We start from the raw sequence: 26,853 nt of genomic DNA on the forward strand, positions 1-26,853 counted from the left end.
GTGCTCCCCTGGCATGCATTTAACCTCTAGGATGCTGGAGCGCGATTCCACGCCACTCCAGCCGCCTATCCAAGAGGTTGAGTGGAAGCGCAGGATAGTACCTGACCCCACAAGCAGCCGTCCCCAGGGAGCCCCCATCCCCGAGGAAAAAATAAGGACTGTCAGTGGGCGCCTACCGCAGACGCCCGCTGCTTACCTCAATGTCCCCCGTGAAGTCCGGCCACAGTCCCAGGCCCCCTGGGGGTTCCCTGCTAGCTGGATCCCCCAGGTGCCCGCCGAGTTCCCTGGATCAGTACCGGTGGTTGTCGCTGGCAGGGTGTCGGAGTGGTATCACGGAAGTTCAATGGACTGTCCGTGTAGCCACTCTTGAAGTTCTTCAGGGGCTGTCAGAGCAGCCCCCCTGTGCGGTGACCCGATCTCCGGCTGGGCACCCACGAAACTGAGGATGCCTTGGCCTGGGGGCGGGGTATAGGAGGAGGCCCCGGTGCATCCTGGGACCGAAAGTTTAACTATGTGGTGCCCGACGGCAGAGCCATCACCTGTACCCCAAGGTATCCCTGTGGATACCCTATGGACCCTGCAGTAGAAATTGCTTTTTGGCCATTAATGCAGTCAGAACTACGGGTCCCAGGTTTTGAATGGTCCATTCATAAACTGGAAAACCAAAACGGGTCAAAATTACAGAGGACACTTCTGAAATACAATACAGAGGGAATAAGGCTTCGTTACCTTAAATGGTCTTCAAACTTTTAGATAGTCAACCTGATGTGCAACCTTGGGAGCTCTTGTAGTGGGAACCTATATGTTGTTTCACTTCCAAGAATTGTGGTACTGTTCCACTTCAGATGACTTGGTGATAGAGATCTTAGAACAGGGATACATTGTAGATCTCAATTGTCCCTGCAAACATTTTTTTTTTAAACCAAGCGCTTAAGAGTCAAATAGCCCTGTGGGCAATCAATGGTTCTTTTAATTTCTTCAGTAGTAGCCACTCCTCTGCAGGAAGAGCAGAATGGTTTATGGAAAATGTAATAAATGCAAATCCTGACTAATACCAATAACTGCCCAACAAATTGTTTTCCTAGGACTGGTAATAGACACCCAAAGCAGAAGGTGCTCTTACAAACTAGACTTGTATTACAGGGTCTAGTATAGTCTATTGGCTCTCAGATGGGACTTCCGTTCAGATTTCAATTAAGGTTTGATGGAAAACCTTCAAAATAGTGTAATCTGCACAGATCCACTCGTGAGTATTCCAGATAAAGCAACAGGAACAAGTCGCACAATCGCTTAATGAGCAAGTTCATCGACCTCCAAGGCTGCATCAGTTATTCTTCTGAATGGGCAACCTCATCACAGGTTGGTGCTGGTCCTTTAATATTGGACTGTTCTTATAATAGAGGTCAGCATTTGGGGCTGTGAGGCTGTCATTTTTTAGTGCCATTTTCAGGGATTTAGGAAATCTGTTGCTAGAAAAGGCCATAAAAATTGTAAAAAACGGTCAATGCCAAGTAAATGGCAGGCAACAACATCATGAAGTACCAATAGCTCCCTGCCCATGCGGAAAACAAGCAGACTAATCCGCAGGGTGATAGTGGGAACATTCTCTATCTCAGTGGTATTCATACCATGGTGGAAAACTGGGACATTTTGTTTTTCAGCAGGCATGCCTTAAACCCTGAACAAGGTTCCCTTCATCCAGAAGCTTTTCAACAGACTTTGAGTACAGTCAGGTGCATAAATATTGGGACATTGACAGTATTTTCATATTTTTCCTCTATTCACCACCACAATGGCTTTGAAATGAAACAAACAAGATGTGCTTTAACTGCAGACTTTCAGATTTAATTTGAGGGTAATTACATCCAAATCAGGTGAACGGTGTAGATATTACAACGGTTTCTATATGTGCCTCCCACTTTTTAAGGGGCCAAAAGTAATGGGACAAACTAAACAATCCTAAATCTAACTTTCACTTTTTAATACTTTGTTGCAAATCCTTTGCAGGCAATTACAGCCTGAAGTCTGGAACGCATAGACATCACCAGATGCAGGATTTCATCCCTGGTGATGCTCTACCAGGCCTCTACTGCAAATGTCTTCAGTTCCTGCTTGTTCTTGGAGCATTTTCCCTTCAGTTTTGTCTTCATCAAGTGAAATGCATGCTCAATCGGATTCAGGTCAAGGGGTTGACTTGGCCATTGCATAACATTCCGCTTTTTAGCCTTAAAAAATTTGGTTGCTTTTGCAGTATGCTTCGGGTCATTGTCCATTTGCACTGTGAAGCGCCGTCTAATGAGTTCTGAAGCATTTGACTGAATATGAGTATATAATATTGCCCGAAACACTTCAAAATTCATCCTGCTGCTTTTGCCAGCAGTCACATCATCAATAAATACAAGGGAACCAGCTCCATTGGCAGCCATACATGCCCACGCCATGACACTACCATGCTTCACTGATGAGGTGGTATGTTTTGGATCATGAGAAGTTCCTTTCCTTCTCCATACTTTTCTCTTCCCATCACTCTGGTACAAGTTGATCTTTGTCTCATCTGTCCATAGGATGTTGTTCCAGAACTGTAATGGCTTTTTTAGATGTTGTTTGGCAAACTCTAATCTGGTCTTCCTGTTTTTGAGGCTCACCAATGGTTTACATCTTGTTGTGAAACCTCTATATTCACTCTTGTGAAGTCTTCTCTTGATTGTTGACTTTGACACATATACACCTACCTCCTGGAGAGGGTTCTTGATTTGGCCAGCTGTTGTGAAGGGGTTTTCTTCACAAGGGAAATAATTCTTCTGTCATCCACAACAGTTGTTTTCCGTGGTCTTCCGGGTCTTTTGGTGTTGCTGAGCTCTCCGATGCGTTCTCTCTTTTTAAGAATGTTCCAAACAGTTGATTTGGCCACACCTAATGTTTTTGCTATCTCTCTGATGGGTTTGTTTTGATTTTTCAGCCTAATGATGGCTTGCTTCACTGATAGTGACAGCTCTTTGGATCTCATATTGAGAGTCGAAAGCAAGTGATTCCAAATGTCACACCTAGAATCAACTCCAGACCTTTTACCTGCTTAATTGATAATGAAATAATGAGGGAATAGCCCACACCTGTCCATGAAATAGCTTTTGAGTTGATAGTCCCATTACTTTTGGACCCTTAAAAAATGGGAGGCACATAGAGAAACCGTTGTAATTCCTACACCGTTCATCTGATTTGGATGTAATTACCCTCAAATTAAATCTGAAAGTCTGCAGTTAAAGCACATCTTGGTTTGTTTCATTTCAAAGCCATTGTGGTGGTGAATAGAGGCCAAAATATGAAAATTCTGTCAATGTCCCAATATTTATGCACCTGACTGTATATGGGGTCAGCCAGATGTTGACTTGACATTGCGACTGAACCAAAAAGGTAGATCTGTATGCATTTCTTTTTTTTTTTTAGACGACAATCTCATGGTTCCAACATGATAACGGATTTACCAGTTCTTTTTAAGAATGTAAGACTTAAATGGCATGCCAATGATTCTGGCGGGATCATCATGTAACTGGCACATTTTCAACATGGCAGTGGGCCCATTTCATAGTTTTCCTCCAGTAGAAATCCTGTTAAAGTCAAGGAGATTTTCATCAATTAGGTTTAATGTGGCTTGTGCTAATGGTGTGGCTGTCTAATCATTGATAATTCAAACCAAGGGCTTCTCTTACAGCATCGTTGGGACTATAATCAAGGCCTGGTTCTGGACTAAAATCACCATAGATGTGGAAGATTTAGATCTCCTGGTTCAAGAAATTACCTACCCCATTTACTTCTGCTTTTGGAGTCGGGTCTGGAGAGTATTTTAAGATTTAGGAAGCCATGACAACCCTTTTCTTTCCTGAAATTATAAGGGCTATTTAAATATAGCCTAACGCAAGAAATAATCCGAGATATCTCCTGCATTAGATTTGGCCAATTTACAAAGCTCTGCAAAAAGGACGTAATTGAAATCACGCTGTTGAGATGCCGGCGCACAGGATGCCGGCACCAGAATCTCAACACCAGTCAGAATTCTGGTGCCAGCACCCTGACCGCCAGGATCCCAATTGGTAAGTAGAGGGGTTAGGTTTAGGGTGCCGGAACAGAGGGTTAGGAAACTTACCGACATGTGTCAGTGTCCTAACCCTGTCAGTATGCTGGCCTCAGGATTCTGAACGCCGGGATTCCCAACCCCTGTAAAGCTTAACCCTTTCAGCTAACACCATCTTTAGATGATATTAGCTGCTATGTCCCCATGAAGCCAAAATCACCAGGCAGGGTCATTATTGTCTTTTCTGGCACTGCACTTAGAGATCACTTTTTGCCAAACTTTCCACTGGGACAGGCTCCTTATCGGAGCTGTTATTCCAGCAAGTTTTTTTATAAATCGGTGCAAAAATGTATTTCTTACTGATGTGATATACAGGGACAAAAAAAATAAATAAATGTTATAATTTAGCGGACATTTTGCTAAAATGTTTTAAATAAGCCCCTTACATTTTTAAAGGCTGTCTTCTTTCAGAAAAAGCAGACTTTTTCCGTGAGGGTAGAATTGTTTTTTCCAATAAGCAGTTATGTACTAATTATGCAACGGCCATCCTTTCCTCCAATAGCCACTTGGGATTTGAACCCAATCTTCGCAACTTTACAACATCCTCCTTTTGAATTACTGCTTTTGGTGAAGTTTTTCAGTGAAGACAACCATTCTTCTGCCATCTCTAGAGCAAGAGGAGATCGGAGCGGTCATCACACAGCTGTCCGAACAAAACCCTCTTTTCAGCCAATGTAGTCTCCAGGTTTTACTGAAGGATATGATTTTTAAATTACATTGTCAGTCTTGGGAAGAGGAGGAATCTCTTCATTTAATGGACATGGTTAGGGCTCTGAAATCTCATGTTAATAGATATTTAATATCACAAAACAGATGATCTTTTGGTCCTCTATGATGCCACCGAGAGGTTGGCCCGCTTCTAAGCAGACCTATTGCTAGTAGGGATGTGCAGGCTCGGATAGGTTCGAGTTTGCACGTGGAGTTCGGATTTTTCCCTCCAAAAAAACGGAACTCAGAACGAGGCAAAACGTCATCTTACATGGACGAACATCATCATTCCTGGACAAAAGACCAGGAATGATGATGTTCGTCCATGTAAGATGACGTTTTGCCTCGTTCTGAGTTCCGTTTTTTTGGAGGGAAAAATCCGAACTCCACGTGCAAACTCGAACCTATCCGAGCCTGCACATCCCTAATTGCTAGGTGAATTACTTTATCTCAAAAGGCTCACACTGGAGCATAAAACGGGTATAATAATCGTCTGAATTAGGAATAGAATAAGAGGTGTGAGCAGGTAATGCGGGATAACCCGGTATAGGTTTGATTACGTGCGGTGCATAGACCTGAACGTTTTACTGTAGCATTATTGTAGGGAAAGTAGTTGGAGAAAGACCACAACAACATTGGCGTTTATAGGAATTGTAATTAGAGGGGTAGAACTTTACGTAGAGCTGGTCTTGTTTTTTGGGGGAGATTTTGGAGTCTATTGAACTGGTGTGCCCGTCAGTGTGCTCCCTGTGTGGCAACATTTCTTATATGGCCCTGAATTGGTTTTACTTCCCTTTTGTCTAACCTGGTACATTTCACAAATAGTAAGGGGTATGGTTAAGTTTATAGAAACGTAAAGTTTCCTGTAAAATAGGTGTAAAAAGAATAAAATTCTAAAAGTGTAAGTTGTGTACAAAATTTATTTAACATATCCATTAAAAAATAAAAATATACTGAATGTGTCAGTCTTCCTTGGCCACACTTAGGTGAAAAGCACGGCAGGCCTCTCCAAAGCAAACCGCTTACAGAGCAGACATGGGGTTGCTGATCGAGGCGCCGCTACGCAGGCTGTATCGTGGTGCCTAAAGGAAACACCGTAAGGCACAAAAGATAAATACAAAACAAGACCAAAAAGTATAAATATACTGGTTGTTTTGACACATTCATGTCAACCATATACATTCAGTCATAGGCTAGTATTCAATATATATTCAAGACACTTTTAGAGTTCTATGAGGGCGATTCAATTCAGTTATCAGGATCCTTAACTAATGGGTGCCAGATGGAGCAATTCAAATGTTGCTTCGTTCAGGTGCCCGTGTCGCAGTTCGACACATTTCTGCTCGCCGCCTCCTGAGGTGGCAAGCAGAAACGTGCGAGAAGTCGGCAGTTTGGGTGCCTAAACCAGTACTTTAGATGGGGTTTAGCCACTTTGCCCGTACCGCGTGTACACGCAGTATGTGCGCGCCAAACGGAGCAACAATAGAACTGCTCCGTTGGACGCCCACTAGTTAAGGCGCCCAATAAAAGAAATTGATCTCCCCCTATAAATCCATTAGTACTGAAGCAGTCATACACGGATCAGTAAGCAAACACTATCCCTGACAAGCCATGCTAAATTATTCCATGTGTGGCCATTTTATTTCAGCATGGTTTCTGTGCAATACAAAAATATAGCCATGAATTTGAACATAAAATACCACGTACAATCATCGGCAGATAATCAGTCCCCTTTAGGCCCACATCTAACACTGGACCAATTTGCCATAAATCTGATGTGCCATCTGTCGGTGTATGCAGCCATCTGCTGATCACGCCAAAAGGCCTGAATTGTGATGCAGTAGCTTAGCACAAGCACCACATGGACAATGGGACCTGAAGTCAGTCCAAATTGTAAAAGTGATCCTCAGATTCACAACCTGGCATACCAGCAAGTTTTAGCAACAGTAAGCAGTAGAACTTGGATTTGAACCAAGTTTGTATGCATGTCCATGTGATAGGGACTATAAATTATAAACTCCACCGGCAGCAAGGCGGTGGGGGAGCCAACTCTAGGAAGTAGAACACTACCCAGAGCGTCCCAAGGTCGCTTCGGGCAACTACACAGGCTGCCAAGGGATGCTCCAGGCGGCTCTGCAACAGCACTAATGGCTGCACGGTTCCATTGCAGACACCCTGCAAGCCACATGCAGTTGCCGTGGGACAGAGACGGTGCCGTCCCAAGAGACCTGGGCAATGGCACAGCTCGCACACTCCTAGTTACACCATAAATATTACACCAAGTTTAGTCTGTGTTAGTTTGGCATTGCTGAATTATGACTTTGCAGTAAGTCAATTGACTTAATTGGCAAGGTGTTACTACTATACTTCTCTCTCGCCTGGAAATCACACTTACCTCTGGCTGGTTGACTGCAATATTATATACAGCTGGTTCTGAGGGTCTGACGCTCCTCCTGCGACTACCACTGCGGGACCTAGAGCGCACCCTTCTTTTTGGCGTGCTTGTTATCTGTGCCTCTGTAGAGAGAAAGAGAAAACTGTTTGAGGGCACGTAATCATTAGCTAGCAATGGTGCTTTGCCCTGCAGGATATTAACCAGGATGTGGAAGCCATGAGAACAGTCCTCAAAATAATAATCTAAATTCGGATCACACAAAGTTATGGGCAGATATAAATACATCATGCTATATCCAATGTGCAAACAGAGTTAATATCGTGAGAACTCACTAAGCGGCCCTCAAAGATCAAAAGATTAGAATACCGTGGTCTGTTAATGCAGTATTCAGTGTCTGGTGAATAATATACTAAAATCCCTTTTCCACTACCGCTTAAACCCGGATTATTGCCTCGACAACCCAGGTCGCGGCTCCGTGAAAAAAAAAAAGGCACCTAGGAAAAAATCCTGGGTCGACTGACCAGGTATTCCTTCCTGGGTCTCGTGCAGGGTTTTACATGGGTAAGACCTGGGTATCATGTGTCATCCGACCAGGGTCCCGTTCACAGCATAGGGAGAGACGCATTTTCCAGCGCTTGGTGATTCTGTAATCTCCAAGCGCCGGCAGAGATAAACCCCGGCAATATACCGGGCCCAGCCTGCTGTGTAAACAGGGTTCAAGCCGCTGTGACACGGCTTGAAACCAGTGTTCGGTGTCCCAGGCTGGACCCAGGATTTTGGTGGAAAAGCGGTATAACATATCTTGTTTTCCCAAATATGTTAATTGTTCCAAATCCTCACATTACTTTAACATTTGTGTGTCAGAATATGAAGATACAACTTACCAAGGTGTACACTGTATACAGAGTCCAGCAGGCTGCCCTTCATGGAAGGCTCCTGAATAACCGAGCACTCTATAATTCCAGAATCCCCGAACAACAAGTCTTCCTTCAGCAGAATCGCGTCTTGACCACAGTTGGGCTTGTTAAGAAGCTTCTCTACAAAGATACAGCAAAACACATTGCTTTATTGGGTGAACCTCATAACTAGGAAAGATTCTGATTCCACCATGGAAAATATTTAAAATAAAGTTAAGTGAGAAAGAAGAGATTTCAATACCGACAACTTCTTTGATGTGTCTGTAGCGTTTTACCACAGTGGAACTCTAGTGAGGCCATAGAAGTGTTTGATTGAGATAGAGAGATGGAGATATATATCCATCTCAACAGCAGATGTCTCCAAAGCGTGACGGGGCCATATATATATATATATATATATATATATCTCTCTCACTCACACGTACATTAGAGTTCACTCCAAATTGCTGTCTGTTCTTGATCGCTTAAAACAGCTGCTGAGAGCAAAGCAGTCCTGATCAACAGTCTTACCTAGGTCAGGGGTGGGCAATAAGCAGCTCTCCAGCTGCTGATGAATTACGCATCCCCTGCCACAGTTTTAGCGTGGCCAAATAGTAAAACTGTGGCAGGGCATGCTAGGACGTGTACTTCTACAAAAGCTGGGCGCTGCTTACTGCCCTCCCCTGCTATAGGTGCTGCTGGTTAGTCTGGCATTTTTTGAATCCCTGTCAAATGTATTTTCAAGCCACATTATTGCATTCATAAAATACAGGTCTTTAATTTGGCCATAGGAAGCCATTAAGAGAACCAGTGTTCTAGTGCATTGTGGGTAAAGGCTGAACTATCTAACACTCAGCAGCAACAGGATTTTCTCTTACGTGCCATAGATTTTATTTTCACAATTTGTGTTTGGGAATATGCTTTATTTGCAGGCAGACGGGGTGGTTATCGGCACTAGGTTCAAGTAAATGTTAACTCCAGTATAGTTAGAATTGACCCTTCCGTGGCGAAATTAGTGCTCTATGGCAGTTATATAGACAGACAGACAGACAGACAGACAATCTGTTTATTATATGGCAAGATTATAAAATTGGCTTCGGATTGGTCACTTTTCTTAATTCGAAACACTTTTAGTTTCTGCTGTACCACAGTGGTTTTATTGGCTCTAACAGTACCGGTTCTAGAGTAGGACGATCTTGTCAAACCACCATAAATCTGTTACATTTTACATTTGTATTGTACATTTACAAACAATGGATACTGTAAATAATACACCAAAATAACAACTAAAAACAGATTAAAAATGATTTGAACATTAGAAACTGTGTCAGATGCCTCTAATTTGTGTTGGCGATGTGGCACAGATATTGGAACTTTTCTGCACACGTGGTGGACCTGTCCTAAACTGGTTTCTTTTTGGAATGAGATTAGATTAGATCCCTTCTTCACACTATAGTCGGTCTAAACATCCCTCTCAATCCTAAGTATTTCTTACTGCCATTGTGTGCCCCAGATGCCACTCGTCACCAGCATAAACTTATTCGACATGTAATCTCATCAGCTACATGTAGCATCGCTGCAGTTTGAAAAAATAAAAAACAGAAGTTCCTACAATAAGAGAGCTCATAGCTAAAGTGTGGCACGTATATTCTATGGGACACATAACGAGTATCTTACGCAACCCTTTCAAAAGCTTTATAAAAACCATGGGTTCCTTGGACTACAAATTTTCAGATGCCTCCAGCGTTTTTATAACACCTGGTCATAAAGATGCTCTTTATTACTTCTATTATTTCTATTCCTTTACATACATCTGGGTTTTTCAGATGTAGTTAAGAGTTTTTCAGGAATCCAGTTGGTCACAACCTTTAACCTTTTCCTTCTTTCCCCCTTTGCTGTGGAATGCCACGCCACACTCCTTTTATTGTGTTATTCTCTTTTTCTTCTCTCGATTTCTTCTTATTACAAAATTTATATGAAACTAGTTTATACAACTATTACCCATGCGAGGTGTTATTTTCCTTCTCCGATTGTTATTGTATTGCACATGTTTTGGTTTATAGCTCTGTTTTAATGGTCCCCTGCGTGGGTTCCACTGCAGATCGTCTTTCATCTTTTGAACACCATTTAAAAAAAAAACAAAAAAAAACAAAAAACAAAAAAAAAAACCTTTGGATCTGGATGCTCTATTGTTTTACGTTCCAGGCAACGTTAAGATTAAGTGAGTTTGTGACCCCAAAATGCTATCACGTTGCAGTTTGCCCATTTCCTCTGTCCCTAGCAAGCCAGTTCTCCCCTTGTGAAATGACAACTGGACACAGGGCAGTCTCACATTTTTTGGTTCCTGAAGACCAACCTACAGCTTTTCACTCTAAGGGGTATTATATTCCCACATATCTACATAGGAATGAGTCCCTACCCACATAGTAGTACCGCGAAGGTGATAAGATGAAGGATAGGCCCAATTCATCAATGGCACACTCTTCACCGATAAGCAGGAGGTAAAAAAATAGCCAAACTCCAAAATGGGAATGGCTACACACAAGTTTTGTTTGCATTGCAATAATTGTATTGTTCAGTATTAAAATAAAATAAATAAATAAATAAATTCTACTTTTGGTAATTCAATATAGAGGTCCTGGCAATTAGGACAGCAAAGTATTAGGCTAAATGGTATGATAGGAGGACCATACCTGCTTCTTGAATAATGCTTCGCAGCTCCGCTTTAGTTTCCTGCAGTCCCTGGAGCACCTCCAGGCTCTGACGCTGCACATCCCGATAGGTTACAGAGAAGTAAAGGAGAACCAACAGCCCAAGTGAAATTGAGATTTTCCGTGATATTCCAACCCAAAAAGAGATATTCTCCTTGGAAGAGAGAAGATGGTATAGCCAGAGATCACAACGCTAACTCAAAAGAAACAAAAACTAAACAATTTGAAAAGCCATTGCAGGCCGTAACACTCTTCTTGGAATTATAGGTTTTTCATTACAACCTGACTAACAGACTGATCAAGGATATCCTTCACCAAGTACTTCAGCTACCTGGGAGAACAGGTCAGTGGGCACTTATGCCTGGAGCTTGTAGACCATTGTATAGGATGAAAGTCTGCACCCAATTGGACAGAATCATACTGTCCGGTTTGCAGTCAAAAGTAGAACTTATTGCAACTGTGTGTACAGGTTTATAGGTGCAGTGTTCCTGTATACACCAGCGGGATGCCCCGAGACAACAAACAGGCAAATTGCTTAACCAGTGGAGTGGTTTTATTGGCGTTAAATGAGAGACAGCCGTACTCACTGTTATATACTGGTTTGATGTAGCGGAGCAGGGCGATATACAACTCACCAGCCGGTGAGTGTATCTGGTGACTGTGTAGCGCTACAGGGATGCTGGAAGGCATTGTGGGTGACTGTAATACCAGATGCTCTCTGGAGCCAAGTGAGAGACTACAGCCTCCCTTTGTGACACTCACAGTAACAAGATGGCACCGCACATGCGCAGTAGCAAAGTTTGGCGGCCATCTTGAACAGGGAATGAAACCTCCCTGGAGGAAGAAAAAGTGGCGCAGTAGCACTCCTCACTGTCAACATAACTATTGTCCTTAAAACACAAGGATGTATTATACCCCTTTCACACCGCCAACCCAGGTAGGCATCCGGGATTTTATACACGTGTCCATCCTGGGTGAGATGCCTTTCAGACTGGTTGCCCGAATCGGCTTACTGCCAAGTCGATGACATCACCGCCATCCCATGCTGAGCTGGTGCTCCAAACGCCGGCTCTTCCTATGCTGTGAACGGGACCTGGGTTACCCGTTCACACTGCACAGTGAGCCGGGTTGAACCCGTATTCCACCCTGCTCATTACCCGGGTTCAAATCCTGCTTGACCCGGGTTATTTCAACTGTGTCCTTTTCACGCTGAGCAATATCCTGGCTTGCTGCACGTTCACGTACAATAATCTGGGTTATTGCTGGCAGTGTGAAAGGGGTATTACTGTTCTTGCGCTCTTAATGAAAGAACTCCCAGTGCCCTCTCTTACATATGGGTGAAAACCAGAACTGGATTTAAGTATTTAACAACAGGAAATGGCCTTACCGTCTCGTCATAACTAGGCTGGGAACCACCCAAGATGTACGAGCAGATCATCCTCTCGATGTAGATGTTAGCCGCTACCAGGCTAAACAGGATCAGCCTGTAGAGAGACACATTGGGGGTATCACACCAGAGCCAGTAACACATAGTCTCAGGACAGGGATATGGAGGTACCTGGCACCGGCAGTTCGCTGAGTAGAGGTCAGCAAGAAGACAGCTCCACAGCCCATCAGGTTGTACAGGAAGGAGTAAAGGGTGTTGGATTCTCCCACCACAAACTGATGCAAGTAGGTGATGCGGTTATAGATCTCAGAAAACAGCAGACGCTGCTCACTGGCAGATTGCTGCATTTCTTGGAACGCTTGCTTCACTCCTAGAGAGAGAGAACTTTAGAGCGCAGGAACAGGCGATATACACACTAATAACAGATGATGGGAGTTGCAAGTTAAACAGGTTGAACGCCAAGGGGTATAATTCTAAAGGGCGGGTTTTTAGTAGTAGAGATGTTCCACATAGCAACCAATCAAATTCAACGTAACACTTATCTAGCACCTTCACGAAGGTAATCATCTCCACTTCTAAATACCCGGACTTTAGTAAATATACCTCCAACACTTAATTTTATTGTGGCTGTAGCAAAACGCAATCTTCTACTTGTGATGGTCATACTGGTCCTCATTTTTTGGCCCTGTAGTGGGTAAAAAGCATGTTAAAGTGTGCAAAATGAGAGAAAGTCTAAAAGGACCTCAAACGAAGTATTTAATGTGTTCCTATAGAGACTTTTTATTGTACCGTTACCCCACATGAACAATGCATTAGATACACAATGACTTGACCCACCCATGGTAGATTCCTGGAGCGTTTGCTTCAGTAAGTGCCCATTGCGTAAGATCGCCTCCTGGGATTGGAGCGTTGCATTCTGAGCTTGCATCATTTCTTCCGCCATTACGTTTGTGGCTTCCAGCTGCCTGGCTACACTGTCAGAGTTCACCGTAAGCCTGCAGAGAAATCTTAGCTTTACATCCGAGGGCGGAAACCTAAGAACATGACATCCCCACCTAGAACTGCAGCAGCTAGTACAAATCCCTCTAGGAAAAGGGCCCAATGTTCCAGAAACACAGTATCCCACCCTCTGCATTCCACCACAACTACAAGAATTGCACCAAATTCATGTATGAGCGACAGGTAATCACTTCACTAGTGAGCACTCAGCCACCTGACCCAGTTAAGTCATCCAGTCAAAACTTAGAGCTTACACTCGCTAGTAAAACGTTAGTAGGACTGCTTTCACAGTGGGGCCCATCTTCCGGTTTATAGGGAGGGGCTGAAGAGCAGGGCATACTTGCCTTTTAGTATTAAGGTTTGAAACTTAGGGGTCTAAGGCCCTCATTCAGAGCAGCTCGCTATTTGCGGTCGTTCGTTTTCTAAAAAGGGGTGGCTATTCAAATGAACCGTTCGCACTTTGCGGTCTGTTCACGCCTCTAAGTCTGAACGAGCGAGCAAAACATGCGAACGTAAATTTGAAAAATATGCCCCCTGGCCGCTCGCACCATACGTCATGTCCGCTATTTATTAGATTAATCGAGTACATCGACCAGCGTATGAACTGCTCGCTATTCTTGTGGTTGGTTTTTTCAACCACTATTTTGCGAGCAGTTCTGAGTTAAAAAAAACCAAGTGACGTGGTCAATGACGCTGCTGGATTAATTATGCACTCCCTTAAAACGCCCGTTTTGACCTTTAAGCACGCCTGCGATCGGATTTCCACTCCCCGTTTTCAAGCACCTTCCCCTGTTACCACCCACATACGCCTCATTCTGTCACTCAAATTAGCAGGCAGGCACTCGCTATTTTGCGAGCACATGAATTTCGACCGCACTGACTGGTTCGCGCATGCGTATAGCGATCCGTACACATGCGCAGTTGGGCAAACATCGCTCGGAGCGAACGAGCTGCCGCTTACGAGTGGCTCTGAATCAGGCCCTATGTACTAAGCCGTGAAGAGATATAAAGTACCAACCAATGAGTTCCTAACTGTCACTTTACAGGCGGAGTTTGAAAAATTACAGTTAGGAGCTGATTGGTTGGTACCTTATCTCCATCCACGGCTTAGTACATGCTTAGGGGTCTATTTACTAAGCCGTGGATGGAGATAAAATCCCAACCAAATCAGCTCCTGTCATTCTTCAAACACAGCCTGTGACATGGCAGTTAGGAGCTGATTGATTGGGACTTTATATCCATTCATTTTATCTCCATCCAAGGCTTAGTAAATAGATCCCATAATCTTTAAAATGTTAGGTCACTGCACTTCAATACCAAAGATTAGTGTGCACCTTTTACAACCGCAGATTAAAACTAGGAGGGATGCGCAAGGACCAATCGCAAGCTACTATTGTGGCTGTGGCTTGTGATTGGTCCACCAGCTCACATCCTTCCTTTTACGTAGGTAGTTGTCAGGGCCGCAACTAGGGGGAAGCTGGAGGAGCAGCTGGGCAGACCAGACGACGGTGGACGTAGGAGCAGGGTTTAAGGTAAGTACTGGGGTTTTTTTGTGTAAGCGGCACTACAGGGGCATTACCATATGGGCATTACTATGGGGGTATTACCATATGGGCATTACTATGGGGGTATTACTATGTGGCCACTACTACAGGGGCACTATTATATGGGGATTACTACAGTTGCACTGCTGAAGGGGGCATTACTATAGGGGCACTGCTGCAGGGGGAATTACCAGGGGGGGCGCCAAATTACTGTCTTTCCCCAGGTGACAAAAATCCTAGTGTCGGCCCTATAGTAGTGCAGTTTTAATATCAGAAGGTAGCTCAGCAGCAGCCGACATCTATATATTCTAACCACTAAGCATTTGGTGCCTGTCCTTCACCTTCCATGTGTGCTACTCCAGGCATCTCCTGCCGCTCTCCTCACTTGGTATCTTATATCGCCACCTATACAAGTGCTTGTAGTGTTGAGACAGATTCTATAAACTAGCTATGTATTAGGTTTTTTTTATATGATTAGCTCAGAATAGAGTAGATGACCAGTTTGCAGAAAGTTTCCTGGGAACACTAGAACGGACCAGAGATCAGCCACTCTTACCGGAGAATGAGATCTTCAGTCTTCTCCTGCCACAGCTCATTCTGCAGATAGTAGCAGATACTGTGAGCGTGAGTGAAGAACTCCGTATATGCGTTAAATGCCACAGAATCCATTCCACGAGTGCACTGCCGGACTGTGCTGTGTTCTGTGCAGGCTGGGAAACCGCGGCCTGACCTGCGGAAGATTCATTTTAGAATGCTACAGATTACATGGGTTTCCATATACAGAGTAATGAACCTTACATAAGTTATGTTAAGCCAGCATCTTTCAACATATTTCCATTCTGTTTAAACAGGGAATGAAACCTCCCTGGAGGAAAAAAAAAAAGAGAAAGTTGACGGAGATAAACTACCATCCAATCAGCTCCAAACTCACTTTTCAGGCTGTGTTCGAAAAATGACAGAATCTGATTGATCGGTACTTTATCTTGTGTCCCAGCAGACTGAGGATTTCCCCAAATTCTATGCTATAGGTCAGGGATGGGAAACCACAAGCCCAGGGGCCGTATAAGGCCCGCGGAATAATTTGGTCTGGTCCTCTTAGTTTTTTTTTTCTGCTAGTCTCATCTGGCTAGAATGGCACCCTGCAGCAGTGCCGCCTGGAGCATCCTTAGGACGCTTCTGATGGTCACACCGCTGCCCTTACAGCTCTCCCAAAGCATCCTGAGGATGCTCCGGGCATTGCTGTAATCACCGGTGATTGTGGTCCCGTCCTCGTGTGACAACACACTGAGGAACGTGGTCTGCACAAAGCCTGCGGATAATGTTTTATATGTCAAAATGGCCCTCGGCAGAAAAAAAGGTTCCCCACCCCTGCTATAGGTGGTCAAAGCTTTGTATTTTCATCTGTTCTAAGAAATAAATACATTAATGGGTTCTGCTCTTAAGCTCATGGGTTGGCTGGGTGTTAATACGCCACAGGTTTCCACCAGACATCATTACAATAAAATAAAGTGATTGCACCTCTCTAGGTGACAATGGGTGAAGGCGAGAGCTATTCGGCTCTGCTCCTCTTCATTCAGCTGTTTACACCCCACATCCACCCTCTGAAGAGCCCGACTCCAGCAGTCGCCATAACGAGGGTGTTGGGCAAAGTTCTGAAGAATCTGCAGCTGGGACCTTCCTGTCTCCATTATTCTGGCGTCTGGATCAGACCAGGCAGTCCACAGAGTGATGGCGGATAGTAGGATAGCAATGTGAATGTGGGTAGCCATTTTCTCAATGATCAAGAAGCAGGAGTCACCTGAAAAGGTTAAATACTAGTGATATGCATGTAGCCACATGGAAATAAACTGGAGAGAGATGAAGTAGCAACCAGTCAGCATTCACTTGAACACAATAGGGTTACATAGCAGTCTGTTCTGTACATGGCATACAGGAGTTCGGTATGATTTACCGCCAGCCTCATGGCCGGCGGTTCAAATCGCAACAGCGGAAGCCCGACATGGGTGAAAATCCTGACTGCACTAAGGCAAGTATAAACCAACCTCCCCCCCTAACCCTCCCTTAAGGGTGCCTAACCCTAACCCCCCCCCTCCCCTAACCTCCCAGGGGGTGCCTAACCCCGAGTCCACGCCAGGAACCCTAACCTCCCAAGGGGGTGCCTAACCCTCCCGCCCCCCGCGGCGGCTGCCCACGCCCGGAACACCTTTGATCGGTAAGCTGGGTGTCGGGCTCCCAACGTAGTTAAAATGACAGACGTTGGGATTTCGACACCTGTCATTTAGCCCTTGCCGGGATTAGACAGACAGTCGGGAAGCCGGCGGTCGGGATTCCGTCTGTCGGCTTCCCGACTGCTTCCCGGTATGCAGTGACACTGGTGGGTGAAGGTGCTGCCACCAGTCTGTATATCACTGCTGGTCGCGTGGGCACTCCAGCAACATATAACTATAAAAAGCAATATAACTATAAAATGAGAGATATGGTAAGAAATTACCCTTGTTATCTCTCTTTCTTCGAAGTCCATAGGGTTGACCTGGGGTATAGGGTGGGAACCAAATCCGGGCACCACGCAGTTAAAGCTTTCAGCTCCCATGATGCACTGGGTCCACTCTCCCTATAACCCCGCCCCCAAGCCAGAGGCACTTCAGTTTGTAAGGGGGGGGGGGGGGGGGGGAGGAAATGGAGAGGGAGAAAAACTCAGGAACCATACTCACAGAGAAGGAGACGTGAAACCGGTGACCAGTAACATAGCCCATATGAAGCCAGGTACGTCAGGGCGGGTGCCTTATGAACTTCGAAGAAAGAGATAACAAGGGTAAGTTTTTACCATATCTCATTTTCTTCAGGGTCCATAGGGTTGACCTTGGGGATGTCCCAAAGCAGTCTTTATAAGGGTGGGTATACTCCGGTGATGAGAGGAGAATCCGTCGCCCAAAGGAAGCATCCTGAGAGGCAAAGGAATCCAATGCATAGAACCTTAGAAAGGTGTGGACAGAAGACCACGTGGCCACCTTGCAAGGCAGAAAGGCAGAGGCGCCACAACGAGCCGCCCACAGCCCGAGTAGAATAAGCATCAATAGAAACAGAAAGGCCTTCCTATGTGTAGGTCCCTGAGATAGACATACGAAACCATCTAGCCAATGTCTGTTTATCGGCCAGCCATCCTTTACTGTGAAATCCATAGACCACAAATGAGCGATTTCCTGAAGGAACTTGAACAGACCACGTAAATCCGTAGAGGCCGGACCAGTCAGTCAGTGAGGCTACCCCAGCCGAGACGACTGGAGACTGAAATGTCGGTACAATAAGTTCCTGAATAACATGGAACTTAAAAACCACTTTAGGAAGAAACACAGGGCAAGTGCGACTCACAACCCTGTCTTGGTGAAATTTCCAGAAGAGGGAGCCACATGAGAACGCTCCCAATTCCGACACTCTCCTGGCAGATGCAAACGCCATAAGAAAGAGGAGTCTAAGCCATAAACCACGTAAGGGCTATCAAAACTAGTGGTTCAAATGGAGACCCCAGGAGGGCACGAAGAACCACTGCCAAATCCTAAGGAGTCCCTAGGGGTGGTGGGGTAATGGAGAGATAAAAGGGCTCTATTTATTAACATTATTTTTACTAAAATAAAAGTGAAAAAGGGTGTTTTCACACCCTTTTCACATTATTTTAGTTTCACCTAAAGTTACTAAAGGGCAAGTGGAGTATAATTCATAAAATTCTACTCCAAGCCCTAATTATCACTTATTTTTAGTAAGCAGATCGCATTTCCCATAATTGTAATGGGAAATGTGATCTGGCCACAGTTACTAAAAATAAATTGTGAAACAATACCGTGGAAAGCCCTGTGATAACGCCACCTGAAGGTGGCGTTATCCAGTCTCCCCCGGTTACCGGACTCCTGTTCTGCACTAACGGGCAGAGCAGAGCCAGCTGTGTGGTCTAAACAAACCACACGCTGATCACCGCAAAAAAAAAAAAAAAAAAAAAAAAGTTACCAGAGTCCAGGGACTGGTGATCCGGGCAATGTTCTCCCTCTGGGCAGCTGATCTCCCAGCCTGCACTGGGACCCGGTCATCACCTGACCGGGTCCTAGTGCAGTATGGGATGTCAGCTGACCAGAGCCGCGGAGGACATCACCAGAGTACCGATCACTGCAGGTAAGTGTAATTAAGTGAGGGGATCCGCAATCGCGGGGGGCGGGGCTTGACGGCCGGTCGGTGCATGCATCGGCACTTATCACTGTATTTTCACAAAAAATACCGTAATAAGTGTGCGGAAGGGATTCGCAGGGACAGAGCTTTATCGCAAGCTCTGTCCCTGCAAGGGATTTGTAGTAAATGCCTGTGATATTGCCTGATTTCACAATGCGAATTCAGTCGGTAAGATCACACTACAATCTGCATTACAAATATGGATTGTAGTAAATAGAGCCCGTAGGGAGGTATAAAATTCAGAAAACACCCTGGAAGGGGGGTCTGGATACCAGAGAGTGGAGCAATTCCACATCCGAACCATACTGACAGTGCAGAGACCCGCACTTTCAGGAAGGCCAGGCGGAGGGCTAGACCCAAGCCAGCTGGAAGGAATGCCAGAACTTCTGGAAATCCTAAACACCTGAGGATCGTAGCTACAGGTACGATACCATAAGAATTATGTATGCCACATTCTGTGGTAGATCCCAGCAAAAGCTGGCCTACGCGCTCTAAACATCCCGATGATGACAGAGCCAGAGAAGCCTTAGGACCACAGTAGGGACGCAGTCGATGGAGAGACTCCGAAAATCTAAGTACCAGTGACGTCTGGGTCAATCTGGAGCCACCAGCAGGACAGTACCTCAGTCTCGACTGAACTTCCGAAGAACTCAAGGAAGACCGGAGGAAACCGGTACACAAAGTGGAAGGTCCACTTCACTGACGCATCACCAAAGGTTGCTTCAGTACCTCTAGTTCTGGACTTTATCACGCACTGCCGATGTTAGAGTCAGGAGGCCATGAGGACCACCTCTGGGAGGCCCCCTCTGCTCACTATGAGTTGAAACCTCTCTTCGAGAAGAGACCAGTCCCCGGGATGCATGTTGTGATGGCTGAGGAAGTCCGCTTCCCAATGGAGAACTCCCGGAATGAACACTGCAGAGATGGCTGGGAGGAGATCCTTGGACTATGTCAGAATGTGTGACATTCCTGTAACTGCTGCCCAACTAAGACAGCTTGAAGTTCCAATAAATTGATAGGCAGGGCGGAATCAGACGTCAAACTGCCCCGAAAGTAGTGCGGACTGGTCACTGCGCCCCAGAGACTGGTGTCTGTTGCAAGAATTACCCTAGATGAGATGGCCACCCAGACAGAGACAGACTCGCCTCTGGAGAGAGCATGATCGTCTGAACAGTTATCCGATGGAGAAACCCGTTCCATCTGGAGAGAATCAGTTTTTGCAAAGGCCTGGAATGGAACTGAGCATATTTCACCCTTCTGAAGGTAGACGCCCTGGATTCCAGAACCCGCAGTACAGAGTGTAATGACACTTGTCGACATCCGCGCACTCGTAGTTGAAGAGTAGAGATCTTGTCTGACGTCAGAAAGATTCTCCGATTCTGAGAATCCAGCAGGGCTCCCAGATGAATCATACCCTGTGGACAATCCAATGGGCAGAGCCTGAAAATTGGAAGTGTCGCTGTGGCACAGCAAACTTGAGCTGACGCTAATGAGAGGGCTCTATAGGTACCTGTAGGTACTCGTCCTGTATATTCAGCGATGCCATAAAGTCCCCAGGTTCCATAGCTCGAATGATGGAGCGTAGGGGGTTCCCTCCTGAGCCTAGGCACCTTTAGGAACGGGTTTAGGGATTTGAGATAGATGATAGGCCAATGAGGACCATTCGGCCTCTGCACCAGAAAGAAAAGTAGATTAACCAGTCCCTCGCTGAGATAGTGGCTGGCATAATTACCCCTGCTTACTGCAAGGACTATATAGCTTTCTGGATTTGTAAGGCCTTGTTCAGGTCTAAAAAAGGGCCTGTGTAGCAAAACATGTGGGGATCCCGTCAGAGCAATGAGAGGGCATACCCATGAGAGACTTCAACTCTTACCCAAGCATCCATGGTGACTTGACACCAGCACTGGGCGAACTGAAAAAGTCGGTATCTCCTTCTGGAATCCCCCAGATGAAGACCTGTCCCATCAGGCTGAAGGTTTATCCTTAGGTTTAGAAGCAGGGCATCTGGATGTCCAGGTCTGCTTGGTACCGGGTATGGCGGCTCCCGTGTAGGCTTACAGCCTAGGAAAAGACTGGTCTTTAGGCTGTCCCTGAGGACAAAAATACTCAACAAATATAGTCTGAGGCCTTGTAGTTGGAGTAGCTGAAGACGGGTATCCATTTTAAAGCCTATCTTGGAGTCCACCTCTGCCTTCCATGAGCACAGCCATAGGGTATGGCGGCAGATACCGTTGCAGCCGAAACCCTGAAGGTAGGAGACTGGCATCCAATGTAGTTACTACAACATATGAAACTGCATTTTTTATGTGAGCAACAAAAGACATCTGATCCCCAGAAGTTTTTGAGGGAAAAAGCTCTACAAATGCATCAGCCCAGCACTCAATAGCATTAGCCAACCATGCGATAGCCATGGTTGGACGCAGGGCTACCACCAGAAATTGTGGGGCCCAGTACTGATAAAATAGGTAGGGCCCCCAGGAGGTATGCGGCAGAGGTGGGCGTAGTTGTGGGTAATGTAGGTGGAGCCATTTCGGGGATGGGCAATCAATTGGTGCGTAAAACGGCTTAAAAATGCTGAAAGTTTGGGCTTTTGAGAAAGTTGTTAGGGAAGTCTGGTTGGACTAGGGGCAGCAAAGGGCAGGGAAGGCCGGCTGGACTGGTCTAGGGGCAGGTAGGCTGGCTGGACTTGGGCAGGGAAGACAGGCTGGTTGGGCTAGAGGTACAGTGCAGGAAAGGTTGGCTGGACTGGGGGAGGGGCAGCGAAGGCAGGCTTGCTTTACTAGAAGGCCGGCTGGCCTGGGGGGGTGCGGGCAGAAGAAGGCTGGCTGGCTAGGCAGGCTGGGGGGGGGGGGGGGGGCACATGGAAGGCTGCCTGGACTACAAGGGTTAACATGAACACAGGGTCCAGCATTTTTTGACAGAGGGTCCCGGGTGGTTTCAGTGGCCAGGAATACACAGGTGGCAGGCACCGGCAGGTTGAAGAAGCATTGGCGCACCTGGCTCAGCGAGACAGCGGCCTTAGAAATATGGAGCCAGCCGCGAGCCAATCACAGCTCGCAGAATGGTAGCTGCTCCTGATTGGCTCGCAGCTCCATATTACTAATGCCGCGCTGCGCCCGGTGCGCTGATGCTCCTTCGACCTTCTCCCTGCCAGTGCCTGCCGCCTGTGTATTCCTCGCCGCTGCTACCCGGGCCCCCTCTCTGTCCGGGCCGAGAGTCTCGGCAGTCCCCCCCTGATGTTGGCCCTGGTTGGACGGGCAACAGCCCCTGAAAGAGAGTATATTGATTTCAGGCAAAGTTACCACCTACGGATCCGTAGAATCCGTCCGGACAGGAATGGGAGGCGTAGTAGCGCTCTTAATCAGACGAGTAACATGAAAATCCAACCCCAGGAGGTGATTCCTATTACTTGTAATGACCATCAGGGAATGGGAAACATGAGGCCAAACGCTTTGTGATAACTCTTATCTGGCGATAGCCAGACTCCCGCCATGTGATCCACCCGCTGGTCAGAGAAGGGGAACACAGCACCAAAGCAGGGATAAGAATACTTGATTTAGACTCCACCCTCATGTGATAGGGAAAGGAGTCCGATACATCATCCAGTGCACCCTTGGCTGACGATCTATGTTAGACAGCAGTACAGACTGGGAAGTAACCACAGGGCGTTTATTACGCCATTTTGTGTTTCGTAGAAACGACATCCACCCAGGGTGGCTGTTGTGGTAATCCCTGCAAGGAAAATGACAGACTGTTGTGGTACCTGAGGGAATTGCATTTACTGTGAAAAACCCCGGTAGGGAGCGATAGTCTGTGTCACACAAGTAAACAGCAAGAAACTGCGAGATACCCTGAGATGAAAGGGCAGCATGTTGAAGTAACTCCAAATGAGTTTCAACAATGGAGGCCGCCAGACGATCCGCAAAGGAAGCCAGGATCTTGAGAAACAAACCGCCCAAGGCGCCGTATACATAACCCTTTCTGAGTCAAATCCTCCGTACTCATACCTGCAGTCCATGACTTGCAGGATAGCAAAAATTGGTGCAGTATCGTGCTCTGTTTCCTGGTCATACCAGACTAACCATCCTCGTGGAAATATCAAGCAGCGCTATACTGGTCCTGACTTACACTAAGATTAGCTGCAGGGACCCATTATCAGTGTATGCAACACACAGTTCCACCTAAAACATGGCAACGCGCAGCAGTATGTGACAAAAACCTCACAAATATTGACAAGTATATATATATGTGAGGTCTCAGAACCACCCTAAGTACACCTGTATTAGGGCAGATTGTAAAGAAAAAGGGATAGATATACACTGACAGATGAGAGAATAAAGCACAAACACACAATGCAGAGAGAGATAGAGAAATATATATATACATATACACACACACACACACACACACACACACACACACACACACACACACACACAATATACTGCAAATGGCACTACATTCAACTGCCCAGATTCAATGTCTGGGAAGGCTATAGCGCTATGTACAGTCACCCAAATGGCAAGGTACGCAGGGGGAGTGGACCAAATGCCGTCCTAGGAGGTCTGCGCTGCACCAGAGGGAACATGGCCACCGGAGACCTCAGACGAAGCGTGGCCCACGGAGGAAGCAGCTCAGGGACGCCAGACTATAGGACTGAAAGGCACGCTGAGCTGAGGGGTGGAGCCGCTGCAACAGGGAAGGCTGTCTCCCCTGGCCGGCTATTAACCCCCGGGACGCTGGCTCCCGCTGCCAATCGTGAAGTCCCTGGTGGTCTAGTGGACGCGCGGGGTATGGGAGGTATGGGGGGGGGGGGGGGGGAACACAAGAGACGGTGACCCGCGACCTTACCTGCTCCCCGTCGATCCGGCAGCAGTCCTGGGCGCCCACAGAGTCCAGCTAGCACAGGCTCTGGGGACCCGCCGAGATCCCCAGATCTGTACAGGCGTCTCGGCGTCAGCAGGCAGCTTGGACGTCCTATGGACAGTCTGACGCTGCCGCTCTGAAGAGTTCAAAAAATAAAAAGAAGCTTAGGGACTGCTAATCGGGCCGCCCTGCGATAACTGTGACCTGACTCCGGCCGGGCACAAACTTAAAACCATAGGTGCCTCTGGCTTGGGGGCGGGGTTATAGGGAGAGTGGACCCAGTACATCCTGGGAGCTGAAAGCTATAACTGCATGGTGCCCGGATTTGGTTCCCAACCTATACCCCAAGGTCAACCCTGTGGACCCCCTATGGACCCTGAAGAAGAAAACCTCAAATGGAAAAAAAATAAAAAATTATGTTGGCAGAAGCATTTTCTTCGTGAGTGAAGCCACAGGCAATAGCTAATTTTATATATAGAATTAAGATGGCAAACAATTTAGTAGCCAATAATCATATTAAGACCCAACATTTTTTTTTTTTTTTTAAATCACATTTTGTTTAAAAAAAAAAAAAAAAAGAAAAAAGTGTAAAATATTCCCGCCATTGCACCGTGTAAGCATCATTTTACATTAAATAGAAAACTAGTATTTTACATAGCGAGAAAAACAAAAAGTAGAGAACGACAGGGCTAATTATTGACCATTACTTGCAGGGCCTGTGGAAACAACTAAATGGGTTCAACTTCATACAACCACCATTTTCTTTGCTGAGATATTCATTAACATTAAAAAATAAGTTTCGAGCACTCAAAAAACAGGTGCAATTGTATAGTGTGTACTATTTCAAATATAGAATATGCCCCCAAGTATTTTAAGGCTGAAGTGTTTATTTAAATTAATTAAAACCATGGTAAATAGCTTAATGTGCACCATTCATGTACTATGTGGGACACCCACACATGCCATATATATTATTACCTTGTCCTTACTGATGATCGGGATCAGAGAGCAGGGTGTGGTTGTCCCAGTACCCCTGACACCACCCGACCTGCCCGGTTGACCCGCCTAGCACACCTCACCAGCTGACCGGCCCGGCACACCAGAGCTCTCACCTGCGGCTCGCTCCGCTTTGATCATACACTTTACGCCCCGCCCCCGGCTCAGCACACACGCCCCCTCCTGCTGCTGCAGCTACTGGCCTCACTTCCATCCATAGAGGATCAGTGCTTCTTTCAGGGCGCTGGTTGTTTTCAGTCTCCGCTATTATTCGTGTAGGGTATTTCTTATATCTTATGTTGCCCTACACATATTTTTGACTGTAACCAACACTATGGTAATAGACCAGCCTTTGGACACTACTAGTCACTGTTTTTTTTTAATTATAAAGCTTATACTTCATTATACTTCCATAGTTATGTTATTAGTAAGAATACTGTAGGTTAATGATTGTCTCATACCAATAATAAAATGTCATTGTTGCTTTTTACCTATTTGTAGTCACCTATACACCTTTGTATACTGCAAAGGTGGTTACATCTGTAAACCAGGACCTCCTTAATAAAAGCACATGTTGCATCTGCTTATGTCACACGTCTATACGTCCCCATACATCAGCAATTGATTGCAGCAATCGTTCAATTTGCAATCGATTGTGTATAAAAATCTTTCCCTTTTTCAATCGATTGCAGATTGCAGAATTGCCACAATCGATGGAAAAAGGGAAAGACTTTTATACACAATCGATTGCAAATTGCACGATTGCTGCAATCAATTAAGCAGATGATCTTTGTGTGCATGTTTTATTCCCCTAAGATTGACCAATTTCACTTATTCATTAGGTAAAGGCCCCTATAGATCAGCAATCGATTGTGGCAATCCAGCAATTTGCAATCCATTGTGTATAAAAATCTGCAATGTATGGGCTAACAGCTGGAAGCTCTCCCACTGACATCACTTGTGATGTCAGTGGGGCCGCCCCCAAACGGTAGGTGTTCTCATGGGAACGCCTCCGTTTGGGCAGCTACCCCCCCGGCCCGCCCACCAAAGGGGACAAGCTCTCACTCAACATCGACAGCTCGCCCCGTTTGGTGCGAGACCCGGAGCGACGGATTGCCCGTCGCTAGCCGGGTCTTGCGCATGCGCACGACGGAGCCGGCTCCGTTGTGCGCATGCGCTGTGGGCCACCATCGACCCTGTTGCGAGCGCTCAGCGCTTGCGACCGGGTCTGAATCAGGCCCATAATTCCATCATATACAGGACCAGTGATCACAGTAAGCCAGTAGATGTGGCAGTAGGGCCATCCTGTCTGAGCTGAATGTTTTTATTTTACATGTGGGCTCCATTCCAGAGCATTGCAGCAATTCCGGGAGTCTGGGGGAGCAGCAGAAGAACCTGGCAATGCCATGGACATATATGTACATATTGGTCTTGTTATGCACTGGATAGTGTATTATTAGATGGTATTAATAATCTGCCCTATTTATGGTCTATAGCATTGCACCCCTAGCAGTGCATATTTTCCAGATCTCCTAGTTGGTGCACAGGTGTATTTATAACTGGCTGACTCATGTTAAAAGATCCACAGGTGGTGCAAATTATTTAATTTGCGATACTAAGAAGAACATGCAGCGCTAGTTAAATTCTATTATATTACCATTTCTATTGTGGTCATGGTGTGGACTGGGGAGGGGGGTTTCCAGGCAACCGGAAACCCCCCTGTGTTTGCTTATGTATCTATCTATCTATCTATCTATCTATCTATCTATCTATCTATCTATCTACATATAAATACAGATATCTCAAAAATGGTCCATGAAAACAAATTATCGTAGACACTCACCAAATCCAGTAGGGAAGAATATATATGAATCATAGTAAAGTAACAAGTCATGGTCAGAGCCTCTCCTGTGATGTCAACCTGCTTCAAACAGACCAATTTTAGGTTTTCAGCTCAGCCCTTGGCCCATTATACACTGTAGAGTCCTCTCCCCAGTGCCAGCTGTT

General features: G+C 45.9%; 1 protein-coding gene across 3 annotated transcripts; it reads right to left on the reverse strand.

The window, feature by feature from the left end:
- Positions 1 to 5,743: 5,743 nt before the first annotated feature.
- LOC148478298 (uncharacterized) lies at positions 5,744 to 25,055 on the reverse strand. 3 transcript variants are annotated; one of them, XM_088455675.1, is made up of 10 exons: positions 24,963 to 25,055; positions 16,288 to 16,567; positions 15,326 to 15,499; positions 13,064 to 13,221; positions 12,398 to 12,596; positions 12,227 to 12,308; positions 10,822 to 10,993; positions 8,117 to 8,269; positions 7,233 to 7,354; positions 5,744 to 5,919 (listed from the first exon to the last, which is right to left on the reverse strand). In XM_088455675.1, the coding sequence occupies exons 1-10, from the start codon at positions 24,985 to 24,987 to the stop codon at positions 5,860 to 5,862; spliced, it is 1,425 nt and encodes a 474-aa protein (XP_088311801.1). In that variant the 5' UTR covers positions 24,988 to 25,055; the 3' UTR covers positions 5,744 to 5,859. The 3 variants fall into 3 exon arrangements, with proteins under 3 accessions (XP_088311801.1, XP_088311800.1, XP_088311802.1); XM_088455674.1 differs by having other exon boundaries at positions 12,227 to 12,323; XM_088455676.1 differs by lacking the exon at positions 24,963 to 25,055 and adding an exon at positions 24,829 to 24,949 and having other exon boundaries at positions 12,227 to 12,323.
- Positions 25,056 to 26,853: the final 1,798 nt, after the last annotated feature.

This window comes from Taudactylus pleione, unplaced genomic scaffold (genome assembly GCF_031769625.1).
Source record: "Taudactylus pleione unplaced genomic scaffold, aTauple2 ptg000665l, whole genome shotgun sequence".
NCBI lineage: Eukaryota > Metazoa > Chordata > Amphibia > Anura > Myobatrachidae > Taudactylus > Taudactylus pleione.